Genomic DNA, 18,166 nt, shown 5'->3' on the forward strand with positions numbered 1-18,166 from the left:
AATCAGCCCTTGTGTTCGGTTTGTGCATTGCAGTGAACTGCGTAGTTTTGGTCAGACCCATCGATGACTGTGAGAAGCGTGTCCGGGTTTGGTCTGCAGTGAAAAATGTTGTCCGACCAATATTTGAAAGCCGTCCGCATGGCGCCACACCCCACGCACTCGCACGGACCCGCACGGAGACGTCCAGGATGGTCAAACAACGCCGGGACGTCTTTATCCAGCAGTGCATTGACACAGGGGCGTACGTGAAATAAGTAATATTAAAAATATATATATATAAAAACACGCTTTAATTAAATGTACCAATAATGGCAGAACTCCACGACTCCAGGAAGTGGCCCGAAGCTTGCCATAACGTAAGGGGTCGTCGGTAATTAGACCCAAGCCGAAACAAACATAAAAATTGTTTTAAATATATATTTTATGATAGAATATGGTATTGTCATCATTATAACATAAGTATACCAAGTTTGCAGTCGATACCACATTGGGGAGTGGGTTAAAATTGAGTTACAAGATTTAAAGATACAACAGAGTGAGTTAAATGAAAGCGTGAAAACTAAATCCGGCTAAGAATTGTACCGAGTTCATGGGCCTCGTGTCTATCTCCGTGGTGAGCTGCGAGGCTTTGGCACGAACTAAGAATGTTTGCCGGTTGTTGAGATGCCACGTGTGCTAACTTCTTTCGCACCGTACGTAGCCAACGGCGCTAAGCGGAGGTGCGGGCGAGGCACAAACTAAAACACAAAATGCAGTTCTGACAAAAATTGAGTCTGTCAATCTAGACGACGGCGATGATGATTTAAAAGTGCGCAGCTGCAGTGCGCTTCCTAAGGTCGGGAGGGAGGGAAGAGCGTTCCAGACGGCCGCAGAAGCGCCGCGCGATGTGGACGCGGTGGCCGTGGGCTCGCGTGCTGCGATGTTGTCGGTCAGCATCTCGGTGTCGTCGCCACCACCAACCACAAGGGGCACAACAACACCCATCCCCCCTTCTCGGTACGCGCACACAACACAACAGAGACCCCCCGTGCAGCCAGAACAGACTGCAGGGGCAAGTGCTGTTAGCGAGAAGCAGCAGCAGCTATCAAGGCCGGCACTGTGGCACACGAGGGGGTGGGTCGACAGCACCACGCTCGGCCGCCTTTGTCTCCCCAATGGCGGTGTTTACACAATGCACCGGGTACTTATTTTAGGCCGAGTCAACCAAGGGGAGGTCCATGGTCGGTTCAGATAATCGTCACCGGTGTTGGCCGTGAGCAGGAATCGAACTCGGGTGGCCGGGTTCGTAGCGCAGCGTGGCGCTAACCGCTACACCACCGCTCCCCACGCAACACACACAGACACACAGTCACACACAGACACACAGATACAGATACAAAGACACACACGCTGACACCAGCCAACGGGCACCACAATACATACACAAGACCTCATCCCATTTATATAACACGTTCGTCAATAACACCGCCCCAACAAGGACACATATCTATTAATTCATAGCATGTAAACGACCCTCTGATAATAATCTCATCAGCGAAAGGGACTGTTCGTCATGATACAGAGGCAATGCTTCAGCCCCCGACACTCAGGTGGTAGAGGGGGTAAGTTTTAAGATGAAACAAATTAGAGATTATTTGGCAAAAATAATATCTTGTCCTGCCATCTGTCAATCCACTGCCAGTTGAGGGCCTTCCAATGCCATGCCTAATTTATGTCACTTAACGAAATATAAATTTGGTTTGTTTTAGGCAGGAAGAAAATGTTGTACTCTGCTGCCCAAAATACATTTCCAAGTGATTTGGCTCTAGCCATGAACTTAGAACTAAACTGTTTTTATTGTACCAGGTAAGGCCGACTGAACTCTGTAGCTCTTTTTCAGAAGCAACCTGGCCACAAATGATCGCTCAACGCAGTGGCTTTTCACGTGGACATTTACAGCGGCCAAATACTCTAAACGCCTATTGCTAAATGTGCAAAGGCGTCAGAGTCGGGATCGAACCCACGACCTCCTCCATACCAGGCGAGGTTGTTAACATCTCCTGGCCGCCGTGGCGACGAACTTAATGCCAAAGCTAAAGTTAGAAAGGTCCCATTGACGGTCCATAATCTCCACCACTCGTGCGCCCACGATGGAGATTTCCACAACGGACCTTTACGACAGTAAAAGCTCTTTGTCTTTCATCCTGTTGCACAACCCCGTGTGTTGTGTCTGCCGGTTGTATCCGATGTTGACATTGTCGCGCCACGTGCTGAAGCTCTAAGCACATGCAGCAAAACGTCGGATATTATCCCGGACAGCGCTCGGCACCACCCAAGAAACGTACGGCACAACCGTGAAAACCTACAGATTTGGGAAGGCTATACAGTACGCACGCTCTTTTGAAAACATAAAGAGTGGCCACGCAACATTGAATATATTGTAAGTTTTAGTTTTTATTCCACAACGTTTTTCTACTCACACACTAAAAATTGCACGGACAAAACTCTGCGGCTATGTATCATAAAGTTTGTAAACAGGCAGAGCGGGCAATGTTAGACCCCTTCACTAAGCACGTGAAAAGAAGCGGAAAATGAATAAATACGAAAGCCAGAGAGCATCGGAGCGTACGAATACGACAGCACAAACTTGCAACCAGTCCAGTCCAACGCGACCCATAACACGCGGCATGCAAACACTCATCTCTACTGAATGCAATCACTAGCTCTTAAAATTCTGGTCATTTATGTTTGTACGTAAACTATTTTACATCTGAGATCATGTCACATTTTGAATGCGATGTGCGTGCAAACAAATTAACTTGTCGACAAAACAAAAAAAAACATTGAAAGGTATTTTGTTAGTCGAGATGTAACATACCTTGGGTATACAGTACATGGCAAGGGAAAGGCACTTTAGCAATATTCACGATTTTTGGAGGTGTGCTCTCCGATGGGCTCAATGTCAATTGCATCTTACACTAAGCATTTGGGGATGCCTCAATTGTATGGCTTTACAGGCTTGTGTAAAGTTCAAATCAACCCATCCAGCAGTCGCCAATAGTTCCACAAGTGCACAATCTTTTGGAAAAGCTCTCAATTAGACGGTTTCAGTGTTACTGTGTTTTAAAAAAAAATGTTTGCAGTCTCACGGTCGTATATTCTACAAGCTGAACCAAAATAGGCCTCTTGCGTTGCTGTCGCGAGACCACATGAGGCCTATTTTTCATGATAAATCCTTGTTGGGAAAGTGATGCCCAAAAGTTTGGCTCACATTTATAAAAGAAAACCTACCCCCACACCGCTGTGTGTATACTCCTGAAAGCATGCAATGGATTAACATGAAGCAGGAGAAACAAGATAGATCGGTGTTTTTAGCAAATTATCTTCGAATTCATATACAAGACGCATAGATCTTGTGAATGGCCAATGTAAATATTACCTATATAGTTTTGTTATGAGTGTCCACGTTTGTATGCTTCGTGCAAAGCAAAACATTGTCCCGTCCCCCCAAAACAATTCTACCGGAAATAATCCAAATGGTTGAGGCCTGGGGTTTTGTTGGTGTGAAGATTCACATCGTTTTCCACCATTGTCACCCCATGTACGATTCGCCGAATCAAGCTGGCCACCGTGGCTATAGCGTTGCTCTGAAAATTACAGTTGGTACCGTTATCCTACATGGAACTGATAAACGATTCCAACCACAGAACTGCAGAGGATCAATCAAACCTTGTTGAAATTAAAATAGCCAAATGAAATCTGCCTCATCATATGTATTCTGTAAAAACATTGTATTCTGGGTTAAGGGCAGTAATAATGGATCACACTATGGGTCTCTTACTAATTAAGTACATTTAAATTGATCCCAGCCATAGAAATGTGGAATCTCTACTGCCGGTTTAGCACTGGCAAGATATGGGCACCGCCCAAAGCTCATATGGAGATTCACGAACTCGTTTAACATTCCGTTTGAGCTCATTGATGAGCATCAACACTGGTCCGGGTCATCGAAGGAGCAGATGAGTGGACGTAGCCGAATGTAGTTGCGTGCTTGAATTCTACTGACCATCGCCATCTATTTTATCATTTTTACCTCTTACTGTTTATGTTTCGGCGATGACCGTCACCAGGCCGAAGAAGGGAGTCGAGGGCTATACCGTTCTCGGGAGACTGTTTGCCATGCTCGCAAGCGACGCGCCCGACGTACTGCGGGCCCGGGAATAATTACGCCAAATCACTTAAGAATAGAGCAGAAATTTTGCACGATAAAAGCAATGCGTCAGCGTCGGAGAAACGAAAGCCACCCACAAGGCTGCATCATGGAACAGCACTGTAATTATACAACGCAATCTTTAGTCAGAAGCTCAAGGTACAGTAGAGTTAAATAAGCTTGAAATAATAATCTTTGTGCTAAACTTAACACCAAAGCTGTGTCTTGTGCGCTCAATGCTAATATAGCAAAATATCCAAAAGCACAATTAACAAAAAAATGTCCCAAGTGACGGGCTACAAAATTGGTTACATTAGACATAATGCATATACAGCATTGGCCTCGATGGATTTAAAAAACACCACACATCAATTACGAAAGAACAATTTACACAACACTCCTACGATGGCTACGCAGGCAGTCAAAACTATGCGTTAAGTGGCATTGTTGTCCGTAAAAGCTAAATTATAATCGTGTCTTTACGCTGGGAAATAGATACGAAGCATCAGATCGATATCAATCCACGGTCCCTGAATCTGCACACTCGACACTCCCTTTCATCACGTCATCTACGATTCTTTACACACTTTATCTACAAACCCATGCTCCTTTACGACTTACGCTGCTGCACTCGGCAAAAGTAGAATTAGAAATCTGACAATACGTTCCTGCTTGGTGTCCCGTGTGCTTATATTTGACTTCAGCAATCCGTACATCCATCCACGTGCCCCCATGTTGCCCCCGAAGAGCCTGCCAAATTTGTTTTGCTGTTTATTTAAATGGCTGGTGACACAACAAATCAAGATTTGTTACGATCTAAACGGGATGAGCATTACTGAACGGCTTAAATTGTTTCGAAAATTATACGAACAGGACAGGTAATTGGCGAAAGCAGCTTTGACACAGCTGCAAGTGGAGTGGGATTTTACTGGCTTGGTGTCGCAGGTGCCATGCAGTGGCAGGGAGTACGTGGCTAAAACACCACAATTCCCATGACTGCATTCATACGACGTCACCCCTTCTTGCCAACAGCTGCACACAAAACGAGAATACTATTGACCGGTTTAAAATAGTTGGCAATGTAACTCAAAACCAGAAGAAATAATGGTACAGATTTTAAACAAATCAGCTGCAGTTTGTGAAAGTGAAAGAGCTAAGGACACAAAGGGCTTGCTGGGGGCCCTTCCGCTGCACTCCTCCTGCTCATCCTTCTCCTCCTTCTCCTCCTCCTCCTCCTCTCATCCTTCCTGCCCCCATCTCCTCTCCCCCTCTCCCGGGCGATCATTTGAGGTTGAACACCATGAGCGGCCGCTCCTCGCGCTTCTGCCAGGGACTCTTCTTGTCGCCTCCCTGGTCGTCCTCGCTGCCGTCGTCGGGCGAGCGCGGCGGCTGCTGCTCGCGCGGTGCGCGCTTCATCTTCCCGCTGAAGTCGGTGGGCCGGCGCAGCTTGCTGAACTCGCCGGCCTGGTGCTTGACGCCCGGGTGCGCCTGCTGCGGCTCGGCCTTGGCGGGACGCGGCTCGCTCGCGTACTCGGCGCCCAGCGGCTGCTCCTTGCCGTAGGAGGAGGAGTTCTTCCTGCGCTCGCCGCCGTACTCGCCCTCCGTCGTCTGCACCATGTAGTCGCCGTGGCCCTTGCCTCCGCCGTGGTGGTACTCGGGCGGGCTCTGCAGGTGCGACAGGTACTCGGTGGGCATTTGCGCGTCGGTGTCGTCGTCGTCGTCGTCCTCGTCGTCGTCGTCCGGGCTCAGCGCCAGCGTGTCCTCGCGACGGGAGTCTCCGCTCAACAGGGGCTTCAGCGAACTGTCCTCGGGCGTGCACACGGCCGTCTCGCTCTCGCTACGGTCACCGGCGAACAGCAGACGCGTGTATACGGTGCCTCCGGCGACGCCGCCGCCGCCACCGCCGAGTCCGGTGGCCCCGCCACCGCCGCCACCGCCGCCACCTCCGCCGATACCGCACGACTGGTGGCGCTGCCTCCCCTCCTCGGAGATTTTGCGGCCGGGCTTGGAGCTCTCTCCAACGTCGACTCCCGAGTCTAGGCTTGCGTCCTGGCTGCCGGAGCGCTCAGAGCGCTGCAGGTCGATGTAGGAGTGGCGCACGGTGGAGTTTGAGCGGCCGTCGAGCGAGATGAACCAGGCGCGTGGGTGCTTCATGGGCTTCAGGTCGCCCAGGTCCAGCAGGTGCTTCTCTGTCAGACCCTGGATCTCCATGTTGAGCTTCGACATGGCCGCCTCGCTGAGGGTCACGGGGATGGAGATCGACTCGGCCATGTGCGGAGACTCCTCGCGATCGGACTCTGTACGGGGAGACTCCTGCTGCTGCTGCTGTTGCTGCTGCAGAGGGTGATGTGGATGCGGGTACATCTGCTGCTGCTGCTGTTGCGACTGCTGCTGCTGCTGCATCTGATGCTGATGGTGCTGGTGGTGCTGTTGGTACTGCTGGTGCTGCGAATGCGACTGATGCTGCTGCTTGGAACCCTCCGACTCGGACGGGTTCAGCATGTACTGCTGCTGCAGCTGCACGTAGTGCGCGGGGATGACCAGTGTGTGCTGCATCATCTTGTGGTAGCGCGGGTCGTTCATCTGGTCCACCGAGCTGTAGCACAGCAGCTGCCCCGTCACCTGCCCCGGCAGGTTCACCGGGCGGGCCAAAGCATCCACGGACCGCGACATCAGGTTGTCGGCCGACTTCTTGTCAGCGGCGATGGCCTCTTGCAGCTCGGCCCGCTGCAGGCTGGGGCCACGCTGGTGGTGTTGGTGGTGATGGTGGTCCTGCGGCACTTTGCCGGCCGCCGAGTGCTCGTCGACGGAGGGCTGGTCCGAGCTGGTGCTGCGCCGGTACTGCTCCTCGCGGTGCAGGTGCCTGAAAGGCGCCTCCCCCAATTTCTCCGGCGTCTTCTGCAGCAGCAGCTCGGAGTGCGCCGGCGTGAGCTGCAGCGTGTCGGTGGAGCGGTGGAACTTCTCGCGCGAGCCGGGCAGCGTGTCGGTGGAGTCGCGGCACGCGGTGCTGCGCGTGCGCGACGACAGCTCCCGCGTCACCTTGTGCCGCGGGAGCTCGTCCCCCACCCCGCCCCCGCCCCGTGAGCTGGCAAAGTCGCGCGGCTGTGCCGCGAAGCCCGGCTTAAGCATGGGCGTGTGCACGTCGGTCTCGCCGGCAGAGGACATGGTCTCCATGTGCACCGCGCTGATGAGGTTGATGTGCGACATGGACGTCGACTGGTCCTTCTTGCTGTTCTCCAGCGCGGTGCTGGCGGCCAGCTTGCGCCTCTGCTGCTGCTGCCGCCTCTTCCGGCATCGCCTCCTGTGGCACAGAGAAGCAACGTGCAGCAGCAGCAGCAGCAGCAGCAGCAGGGTGTTTGGTCGCAGCGATAACAGGGCCCAATTACTGTACTTCACCCATCCGCTGGGCCCAATTTGTCGTAGGCAAGGCCACCGAAAGGCATTCGGAGGCCCGGGGTAAAATGCCAGATGGGGCCTCCTCTTAGCAGGGTTGCCACCTGCCCTGGTTTCCCAAGATCATCTTCTTTTCTCAAATTCCCTCTCGTTTCATCCTTTGTGTTCCTGTGTCCTGAGATGTATGTTACGTTATGGGCACGTTACTCATGTAAGTTGTTGTTTTTGAGGCAGTAGCTGTCCCAGTTTTTGTCAGTTGTGCAAAGATACACCACCAAAAACATACGCAAGGTATTATTCTTGCCATGATGTGTCCTAGTTTGTTTTGTACCTCAGAGGTGGCAACCCTCCTTCCGAGGCCCCTTCACATCTGACCCCGTTCACTTTACACAGCCACGGTTATAGAGCCATAGAACCCATCTGGCTCTATATATTACAAAAGTGCAACTCTATAAACAATAACCTCCCCCCATCCATATGTCACCGGATCCTTGTCTCAGGCCTTGGCGCAGCAGGCACGGGCTCTGACCTGCAGTAGCAAATCAGCACGAGAAAGAGGCCAAGGAGGATGAGGGCCATCCCTCCCAGAATGGCCAGCAGCAGCATGGTGTGGTAGTTGGAGATGTGTAGCATGATTCCTGGCAGAAACCCAACTGCAGAGCACACACACGACACATTGTGTTTAATACAGAGAGGAGTGCACACACACACAGCCCGTGTCAACCGAGGGGAGGGTCCGGGACCAGTTAAAATATTCCCCACTCCCATTGGCCGTGAGCAGGATTCAAACGCGAGTCGCCGGGATTCGTAGCGTGGTGCGCTGACCAATGCACCACCACCCCCTCGTAGCACGCGCACGCTCCTGCGGTTCGTCAACAGCGGTCGCCAGATTCTGAGGCAAGGACTGTGGAATGCTGTGCTCACCACTTCAACATTTCCTGGTGCCGATAGAAAGCCTGTCCTTAATTAGGATTGATTAAACGTTCAGTTGGCCTCGATTTCAGATCATTACAATTCAGACCTTGGGGGGGACACACTGGGGCTTTTTCGGAAACACTGTGTGGTTATTTAAAGTTGACAAGGTGCATGTTGTCACAAACACCCACAATTAATAATTTAAATTGTCCAGATGTGTGTAACACCTACAACTGCCATCTACCGTATTCTCTTGATTATAAGGCACACACACTGTTCCCCTATTAGAGAGAAAAAGTCGAGGGTGAGTCTTATAATCTGGTAGCTGTGTGTGTGCGGGGGAGGGGGGGCACAGTGGTTAGCGCACTGCGTTACAAACCCAGTGACCCGATTTAATTTCCTGTTCACTACCAATAACAGCGACAGTGCATATATGAACCGATTCTGGGCCTCCCCTCTAGGTCAACTCAGCCTTTAATGAATGTCTTGTGCCGTGTGTATCGACATCGGCACTGGGGAGACAAATGTGGCCGGGCGTGGTGTTGGCCACCCACCCCCTCGTGCGCCGTTCCAGGCTTCACAGTCGCCCGCGAACAGCACTTGCCCCAACAGTCCGTTAAAGGCTATCGGGAGCATCTTTGTCTTTGTGCGAAACTTTACTTGTACAACTCGACAACCGTCATCAGTGTGCTGTGGCGCACGTTTTCAGAAGACGGTAATTCCCCCCCCCCCCCCCCCCCCCCCCCCAAGTTGGTAAGATTTTACTTCACAAACGCAGGAGCGTCGAGACGTCGCGTTCCACGTGGGGTTAAGGGGTTTCGCTTAGCGGGGAGGCGCACGCCGCGTTGACAGCGCCCATCTCCGCTGCTGCGTCAGAATTTTAAAGTCGACGGCTGTCAATGAGCAGCTAAAGCAGCGGGCTCGCGAGTAAAATCACTTTGAGATTAAAAAGCATTTGTTAATGGACCAAACTCGGGCTGTCCAGGAGATGAAGGGCATTGCCGCCGCGAGAGCTTGGGATCCAGCACTCGCGTACTATTCAGCAGTGACTGCGCCTCGAGTGGGATCGCCACTCTTTCGTTAAGCGGGCCGTGGTGGCGTGATCCTGAGCGCGCTGCACTTGCAATCCCAGGGGTCAGCGTTTCTCTTCTATCTCCCGGCGTGGCAGTTGACACAATGGGGGCCAGTTTCTTAACCCCCCCCCCCCCCCGCCAAAACCACCTCTGACCACCCAGCAGCATAAATGGGTTCACCCCAGCGCGTGGTGGAGTAAAGTGTGGGTATTCCCACCTCTTCCGACACGTCTGGTCAACGTAGAAGAGTAGCCCTTACACATCAGCAGTGGTGTAGGCAAGAAATTGCAGGGCTGCACCTTTACCTTGCTATCTCTTATTCCCAGCAAACGTTGTTGGCGTTCGTGTTTTTCCAGCGGCATGCAAATGTGTGGATAGTTTTCGCTGCACAAGTGAATTTCAACTTGACCGTCTGTATGGATGTGTGACTCAGTACAAACCGTGACGTTAATACTGGCAACCAGGAAGGCACTACTGTAACATCTGCCACAAGATCTTAATTTTATTACAGTGTCTGAGCCATGCTTCTTTCAGGATAAGTATTACCTCTTGCTACCACTGCAGACACTCTTGCTCCTTCAATAGTGCTGTTTGTTGCTGTCTGCAAGGCGATTTGGGCGTTTTGGTCCTGTGGTCAATCACGTGTTCAAATTGGGGCCTTCCTAACAATCGACTGAGCAAAATATCCACGACCATGGAAAACGGTGGACCATTACTCGTAAATTTATGTAATTAGCATTCTTTAGGGGCTTTTGGCTATAAACATGGCCATACAATCCACAAAGCCAAGCAAAGGTCACACTGTGGCAAAGCAGTGTTATTCACCGTTGGCTAATGAGCATTATTATTCTGTAAATCATTACGAGTGTAAGAAACCAGCTTAAGTGGTGCCGTAAGCGCCTTTAGCGCCGCCGTTTGAAGTGCGGTTATGAGGGAGCGCGCGGCCGGGCATGCGGAGATGGAGTGGCACGGGCACGAGCGAGTGCGTGCGTGCGTGCGACGTGCGGGATGGGGGTCGTACCCGGAGGTTGGGGTGGGAAGGCCGCTGCCCAGTAGCCGAGGCGCGTTGCGGAGTAGCACCACGCGAGGTCGCCGCCTCCCTGGCGCGTCACGAGACCCAGCCCGGCCTCTCGCCAGGCCCCTGCGCGCCCGACGCAAGCGACACGGACGGGGCACTGCACTCAGCAGACGATCACAAGGGCAGCCGCCCCGCAGGGTTCGCGCGGCGATGGGGGTCCGGCTCGGGGAATCGCAGACCGGCTTGTCAATGCCTTCATCCAGCGGTGGATAGACCATAGCTCATGACGATGATGTTGTTGTGCAGTCTGGTACAGCGGACGTGTGGAAGCAGGCAAAAGTGTGCGGTGTATTAAGTAGGCACTTTTTATTTATTCAAATATTTCACCAGAATAATGCCTTGAAACGGAACATCTCGTTTGCAAGAGAGTCCAGGGTGCCTAGTGACAAATGACTTGTGACCTTGAGGCAAAACACTCACGTTCTAAAAACCAAGTACATGACTGGATATAGATGGACACAATGCGAGGGTTAAACGGGCAAAATATTTGAACGCGAACAAAATTGAAGATTACACTGAGGACAAAAAAAGAACGATGGATTAGAGAACACGGACAAGTTGAGCGATATATTTAATATCGAGAGAGCTTCGTCAGGACACGTCACAAGAAGGGCTGGTGGCCGGTAGTCGACACCAAAGACTTGCGATCGAGCGGCAGCCAAACGAAGACTCCCGGGGGTACGTCCACTGCGGAGGAGCAGCAATTAAATTGGCCCGTATAACGGAGCTAGACGGATCGTTACATCACAAGGCCCGCTCGAGATGGCGACCGCTTGTGGAGGCCTTCATCAAGGAGTGGATAGACCACGGCTGATGGTAATGGTGATGATGTATGTATGTTGAACGTGCTAATAGGAGGCGAGTGGAGGGTTAACCTGGGGGCCGTTACTCCACTCGCCGGAGACTCCTGGCACTGTGCGGGTTGGCTCTTCCGACGACCCCAAATAGCATGACCACCTGCCCGGCCTGGAGCCGACGAGGGCCTACGGAGGTCGCGGCTGTGGCGGAGCCTGAACCCCCCCCCCCCCCCCCCCCCCCCCGGGGTAATGACCGCCAGCCGCCCGGCTGTCCGCGAGCATCAAAGCAACGATCAGTGGCAACGCTAATTACGAGCAATCAATCGCTCCGAGTGTCCATTGCAATCGGGAAAGGTCATTCGGTTGGAGGCTGCAGGAGGAACGGGAGCGATTGTGTGAATGCAGCAGCACGGAGTGAAATGGCGAAGACAAGTCAAGCGGTTCAGCAGCGTCAGAGTTAGCCGTCTGTCGATGAGAACACAGCGGCTTTAAAAGGAAAACAATATTACATAATAGCTGATGTTCATAGCACACGGATAGAGGGCCATTGCCTTCACACCGTTGCCAAAGCAGCATTGCTATGCGCAATGAGGATCTTCAACAACAGAAAAAGGCACGACAATGTTTGAGCAGACTCAAAGCGGTGCGCGATCGCGACCACCGGCCTCTGTCCTCCCATCGTCCCTTTCCATGGCGGCTACACTGTGCCGATGACTCCTAACAAGCACGAAACCAGTACACGGTTGTCTTTTCGGTCCACTGCCGCCTAAAATAATAAGGCCACAACTTTGCCTCTTGGCATCCGAAGCTAGCGGCGGCGCGTGTTGTTCACGCAGCGCGGTGATGTCGGGTGGCTTTGTGCATTACCGCTCGTTTGTTTCTGGCCTGCGTGCAATTTCCCCTCCGAGTTCTCAACGTTGCGTAGGAGGTGAGGTTAGGGGTGCGGTGGTTCACGCTATTTTCCAGACATAATTCAAGACGCACACATCTGCAGACACGTGATTTCACGAGTGCCGAGAAACGATTCCTTCGATTGAACGCTGCCAACACAACTCCACGTGACAAGCAGCCTCCACTAAACCAGCGATGGAAATCCATTAAAGTTCTCAAAAACAGAGGGCCTATATTTACCTCCATTCATCCCCCAACCCCCCCTCCCCCCCGTTTGGCAAGCTCGCTTAGAATTGGGAAAACAATGCCATCACTGTTGACGAAACGCCGCTCGGCTTGTACGAGTAATCGCGCCTGCGCATGCCAGAGCCACCGTCGCTTGGCTTTGTTGACAAGGAGGCGGCCGTGTGAGTCCAGGATTCGCCTTCTCCTCCGCCTTGCCGTCAGCTCCCACATCGGCGCGTGTCGACGAGCCCCGCATCGCCTCTCGGACACGGAGAAAACTCAAGAGTTCCACCACGCCACGATATTTGATCTCCATAGAAAAAAGTTGTGCTGCTGCCAAAGCCATCAAGGACAGCTGCAAGCAAGCACGAGAAGACACACGCACGCACTTGCAACACGGGAGCAGGGGAAAAAAGTCTCACATCCTGTGTTCTGTACACTGGAAATGGAACCATTCCCGCCTCTGGCAACCCGAGGCAGTGTAGCAGGATTTGACGCAACATTAAATATGTTTTGTTAACATTGCAAGTCAATGGCGGTTGCCTCCTAGGTGGCTGCAGGGGTGAGGTAAACACCCATTAACAAGAACGCATACGAATCTAAAAAAAAACCCCGACGGCGTGAACTGTGAGCGTAAGATTTGATGAATCGACGTATCGCGTTACGCCCCGAGTGAGCGGGAATTCCCGCCATTCCTGCCGTCGGAGAAATGACGAGCGTTTGTGAAAATAGCAGCAAGCCATCGTCGGCCGGCTTAGAAGAATACAATTCCGTGATTCCAGCTGCCGTGCCCCAAGATGCGAGGCGGCCCAAGTCGCCTGTGGCCGTCACTCGTGACCGGCTTCTCTTTGGCCTTGAATCCAAGCTTCACGTTCATTTTTGTGCAACCGGACATAAATCGGAGCGTAAACAAGCAAGTGGAAATCGGACGACAGCAACAACCAACAAGAGGGCTTACTGAAGCATTCGAGAATACTAGATTACAAAAATCAATATTTAATAAATAACCGCTTCCTCCCAACTAAAGCTGGCGCTGCAAATTACTTTAAAAAAACGTTCATTGTAAAATTAAGATCAACGCCAACATGGATTCAGAACGATGGTTGCCTAGTGTAGTAAGTAAACAAACAGGGACATAAGGTTTTCAGCAAAGACAAAGACGCCCCTTCTAGCCAGGACCAGTCTCTGTTGGGGCAAGTGCTGTTAGCGAGCGCCTATTGGGGCGTGCGCGGCGTCGAGGAGGTGGTGTGTGGCTTGGACCACTCCTGCCTCAACAACAACAAAGGCAAAGATCCCCACTATAGCCTTGACGGGCTGTTGGGGCAAGAGCCGTTCGCAAACAATACGACCGCGCACACACACACACTACCAGACAGTACGCAGATACATTACATTTCGGATACAACACAGACTTTCATTCCATAGCCCATTTAATTGCATACCCTGCCACTGTACTTGTTTGGTTCGGTCCAAATAAAGTTTCATGAAGTGGAACCATTTAGCCGTTAAAAAAAAAAAGTTTCCCCATTCTCGCTCGATAAATGTCAGCTTTAAAGGCACGAGCTTGAACTTACAATTAGGAGGCTTGCGTCACAAATTAAACGGAGCGCAGGCTTCATTAGTAACGGGCAGGCGTTGGTCTGACTGGCTCGCGGACCGCTGCCGGACCACTGCGGCCCTGGGAGCCGCTCCGAGTCGGGGCCCCGCACAGTTTGGCTGCTCCGAGCTGGGCCACTCAACTGGGACGGCACAGCGAGATGGGGGGGCGGCCCTCGGTGAAGTGGCAGGGACGCACACGGCGCCAAAGGGAAAGTGAATCGCGCAGGACACGATTCGGCGAGTGCGGAAAGGCTGTCAGTAAATGAACCCTATCGCCCGCCCTTACTATTTATCACTCGTCCCAAATCCATCTGCAACATATTTCGCGGCTGACGACTCCCATCTGCATTTAGGCATGGATAATTATCACCTAACAGTGGTGTTCTGGACTTTCTTAAATATTCCCTATTCACCACATCTCTTTCCAGATATTCGAGATTGCACGGCTGGTTCAATACGTCACGTGCAATTCATCTTTAGGATTAGGAGTTACTTTTGCAGACAGGTGCGGTGAGGAAGAGCCACACCGCGTGGCCGCTTCCCCCGTGGCGGCGGAGCCGTCTGAGGCTTGCCGCTTGTTTACTGAGAATCTCCACGCGGAAACGGCGGTCCCCGCAAAAAGGATCTATTACTTTGCAGACTCGCGCTGGGCCCGTTTTCGTGAAGATTAATGGGCACGTAAAAGCTCCTCATACACATCCTCGTCCTCCCACTCTGCCGGCAGGACGCTGCGGTAGTGACCGTCCAGCGAGGGTGATGAATGGCATTAGGTAATGCGGCTCCGCTCTTTTTACGATCTCGTGCCAGGGGGCCCAGCTCAGATCTTTCCAGTGACAAACGGAGAGATTTTTTTTGAACGGGCCTTCGTCCACAAGGAAATGAATCTCACCACTCGTGACACCGGCCTACCCAACACGCTAAAGAGAAAACTAAAGCCAACCTTTCTCCCCTATAAAAAATAAACTCCAGCAACTGACCTTTTTTTCTGTTGGCCTGAAAGCCACTCCCTGGTGTGTGGAAAGTTAAGGAAAGTAGTCATCTGCTGCTTTACAAATGCAGATTTAATGCTGTATCAATCATAATAAATAAAGGCCCCCGTGCCAAACATTTTAAGCCATAAGCGTGAGGTTGCTGCCAATTCGCGTCACTTTGAAATGATTCCATGATAATGACGCTAGTCCATGCCACAACCGTAAAAATTCAAAAAGCATCTTTCAAACATCTGGAATCTGCGAGTCAACGCTCGACACGCATCACCAGGGGGCCGCTACTTGGCCCGGGCAGCCGCAGAACTCCACGATGAAGCGCGGATTTCTCCCCACATCCCCTCCGGATGTGCGCCGATCGCCAAGGTTGCAACCCGGGGAGTGACTGCGCCCGCCGACCTCCGCTCATCGACCGTGTTCCCCAAGCGCGCGCTGGGGCGTGGTTGGCCTGGGCCCTGGTGCAGGGAATTAAAAAGGGGGCCCCCTCCCACCCTTCCCCCCCCCCGTCCAATTTTCCCACTCTCGTGTTCCTCCGGCTCGTAGGCTCGCTCTTGCGGAGTTCCACGCCGCGTGACTCCTTGGAGCTCGCACTGTGCGAGGCTTGAACTCGTGGGGTCTCATGGGAGCCGGGGAATGAGCCGGCGGTCGCAGCTGCGCATTCGGTCTTGAGGGTGACGGTTTTCCCGAACGGCTCCGCGACCGCCATCCCCCGTAGCCGTCGCGAGCTGGCCCGGCTCGTCTTCCTCGCGCGCGCTTGGAATTCATCACCGGGGAGCCTCAACGGCACAAAGTTTAGCCACGGCCTGCGCACGTAGTCCGCCACGGTGGTCGCCAACACCCAGATTGGCTTCGTGCAACTAACGAGTGAAGAGGAGGGGAGCGTTTCGTCCTGACCCCGTTCCAGGCAAAGCCACAACAAGAAACCCACAAAACCACAGCAGTGGCTGTTAAAGCCATTCTAAGTGCTCGTGGAGGCACACTGATTTTTATAGGTGAGACTCAAACAACAGAGGAAGCAAAGCGTGGGTATAAATACAGATCAATGTCACGTTTCTCCAGCTGTCTTTACTCAGGTCGCTCTTTCCAACGAGACGATCCCTTGCCTGCTGAGTTCTCACCTGGTTAAACAAAGTAAATCTGAGCTGTCAAGCAAATGGGAGAAGGTGCTGTCAGCAAGCGCCTGGCACCACGAGAGCTCCCCGACAAACCCCGGGGTCTTACTCGGTGAGCTGCGTTCTACTCGTGGGACCCTGAACCACGCGGAAGAACACCAAGCGCCAAACCAACACAAGTTGGGTCCCGCTCGAGTAACTCAAAGCTCCGCAGCAATCTGTTCGGAAAATACCGCTCGCATGACTGCAACTCGCACACCCTGTCACCATTCGTCGCACGCACTCTGTCCCACCAACTTCGACACGGATGTCACAACTGACCAAAATCAACGGCATTTAAAAAATAATATTTCTCAAGATGGCTGCCATGAGTAGAGTCTGGCAAGGGCACAGCGGGTGGCCACTCTGCGTGCCAAGGCAGTCCAGCCGCCTTTTCTCTGAAGTCTCTCTTTTTGTTGTGTTCGAGCGCAACGGAGACTTCGCTGTCCTTGTGCAGAGCGGCGAGCGTCTCCCGGCAACGGCGAGCGCGGTCGGCGCTCGCTCGCCATCACGGCCACGCGGCCACGACCACGACCACGGCCACGCGGCCACGTGACCACGGCCACACGTGCCATCCCGTCTGCCCTGCCGCTCCACCGCGCCCCGAGACTGGGGAGAGAGAGGCCAACGACCCCAGCTCACTCGTACGCAGCCTCCACCAAGCACGTGGCAGCCTCTACCATCATCAATCATCGTCAACCCAGAGGAAAGCCATACAGAAGAGGGGGAGACATGCAACACTCCACACAGAGAGGCACCCAAGTCAGGACTCAAACTCAGGCACCTTCTTGCTGTGACCACTGCACCACGCTGACATTTGACTCAGAGGTACGCGCTCTACTACCACGCTGGGACTACCACGCTGGCACTACCACGTACATGAATCGTTTGTCATTTGTCTTGTAACTGCAGATTGGCGCTGGGCAAGCCGACGACCGTAGTAGCCACGGACGACAATGGGTGACGATATAGGTCACATGGCGGGGTTTTAAGATGAAGAGAAACCGCCTGCACATCAAACACGAATTACGGTAACATTAAAAAAATATTTCACAATCACCCCGCATGCCTCTCGAGCAAACGATGAAAAGCAACATTGAAGGGGAACGCGTCTTGGATGTTGACAACGGTAGGTTCCTGAGCAACCCTCCCACGTGGACTACCGCAGCTTCCATTGCCCGTTGTGTCCCCCCCCCCCCTAAATCTGAAACAAAACCAAAGGACGATTCTGCGTCCGCTTCAACGCACAGCTGCTTCTGATTCATCGGCGGGACGCAAATCTACTTTTGCTCCAACTCATCGCGGTCGTAAACAAAAAAACGCACGAAGGCGCGTCCGTCACCGTAGTAGCACGCACAGGCACTCGTGTGTACGTGTGTGTGTGTGCACGCGTGCACACACAAACACGACTCGCACAGAGAAGTTCGTCCCGCGATGTGTGATCGGCGCAGCTCCGCACTGCGCTCACACAAACACGACTCCGTCACACGTCCCGCAGAGCGAGTCCACTGCGGCACCGCAGAAGAGGCGTCGACACTCAATTGTTGGCCACAACTACGGACCGTACAGCAAACCATTGTTGCTGTGCACTCCTTCGGCGGAGGAGGAAGAGCGAAATACCCAAACGGTCTTCTTGGGGCCGCCTCGTCGTGGCGAGATGCCCGCAACGTTGGCACCGAGCTCCTGAACGTATTGCTGCCATACGCAGGAGCAGCACAAAATTGTTTAAACATCCTAGATCGTGACAACAACACTACAGTGCAGGGCCCGACTGAAAAAATCACTTGGCCTCAGTGTGCCTTCCAGGGTAAATGAGTAATTGTTGTTGTTGTGGTTGCCGCGTATTAACGAGTCGTCGTTGTCACCTCG

General features: G+C 52.7%; 1 protein-coding gene across 1 annotated transcript in view; it reads right to left on the reverse strand.

Annotated features, from left to right (window-relative positions):
- Positions 1-2,376: 2,376 nt before the first annotated feature.
- LOC133344949 (protein FAM171A1-like) overlaps positions 2,377-18,166 on the reverse strand; it is a 41,559-nt gene continuing 25,769 nt past the window's right edge. The window contains exons 7-9 of the mRNA XM_061555278.1: positions 10,592-10,711; positions 8,112-8,235; positions 2,377-7,490 (exon numbers count right to left, since the gene is read on the reverse strand). Of these exons, the coding sequence (XP_061411262.1) occupies positions 5,471-7,490; positions 8,112-8,235; positions 10,592-10,711 (2,264 nt within the window). The 3' untranslated portion in view covers positions 2,377-5,470. The remainder of the gene's footprint in view (positions 7,491-8,111; positions 8,236-10,591; positions 10,712-18,166) is intronic.

The sequence above is a fragment of the Lethenteron reissneri genome, chromosome 21 (genome assembly GCF_015708825.2).
Source record: "Lethenteron reissneri isolate LAM-NWPU_2019-01 chromosome 21, ASM1570882v1, whole genome shotgun sequence".
NCBI classification, from domain to species: Eukaryota; Metazoa; Chordata; class Hyperoartia; order Petromyzontiformes; family Petromyzontidae; genus Lethenteron; species Lethenteron reissneri.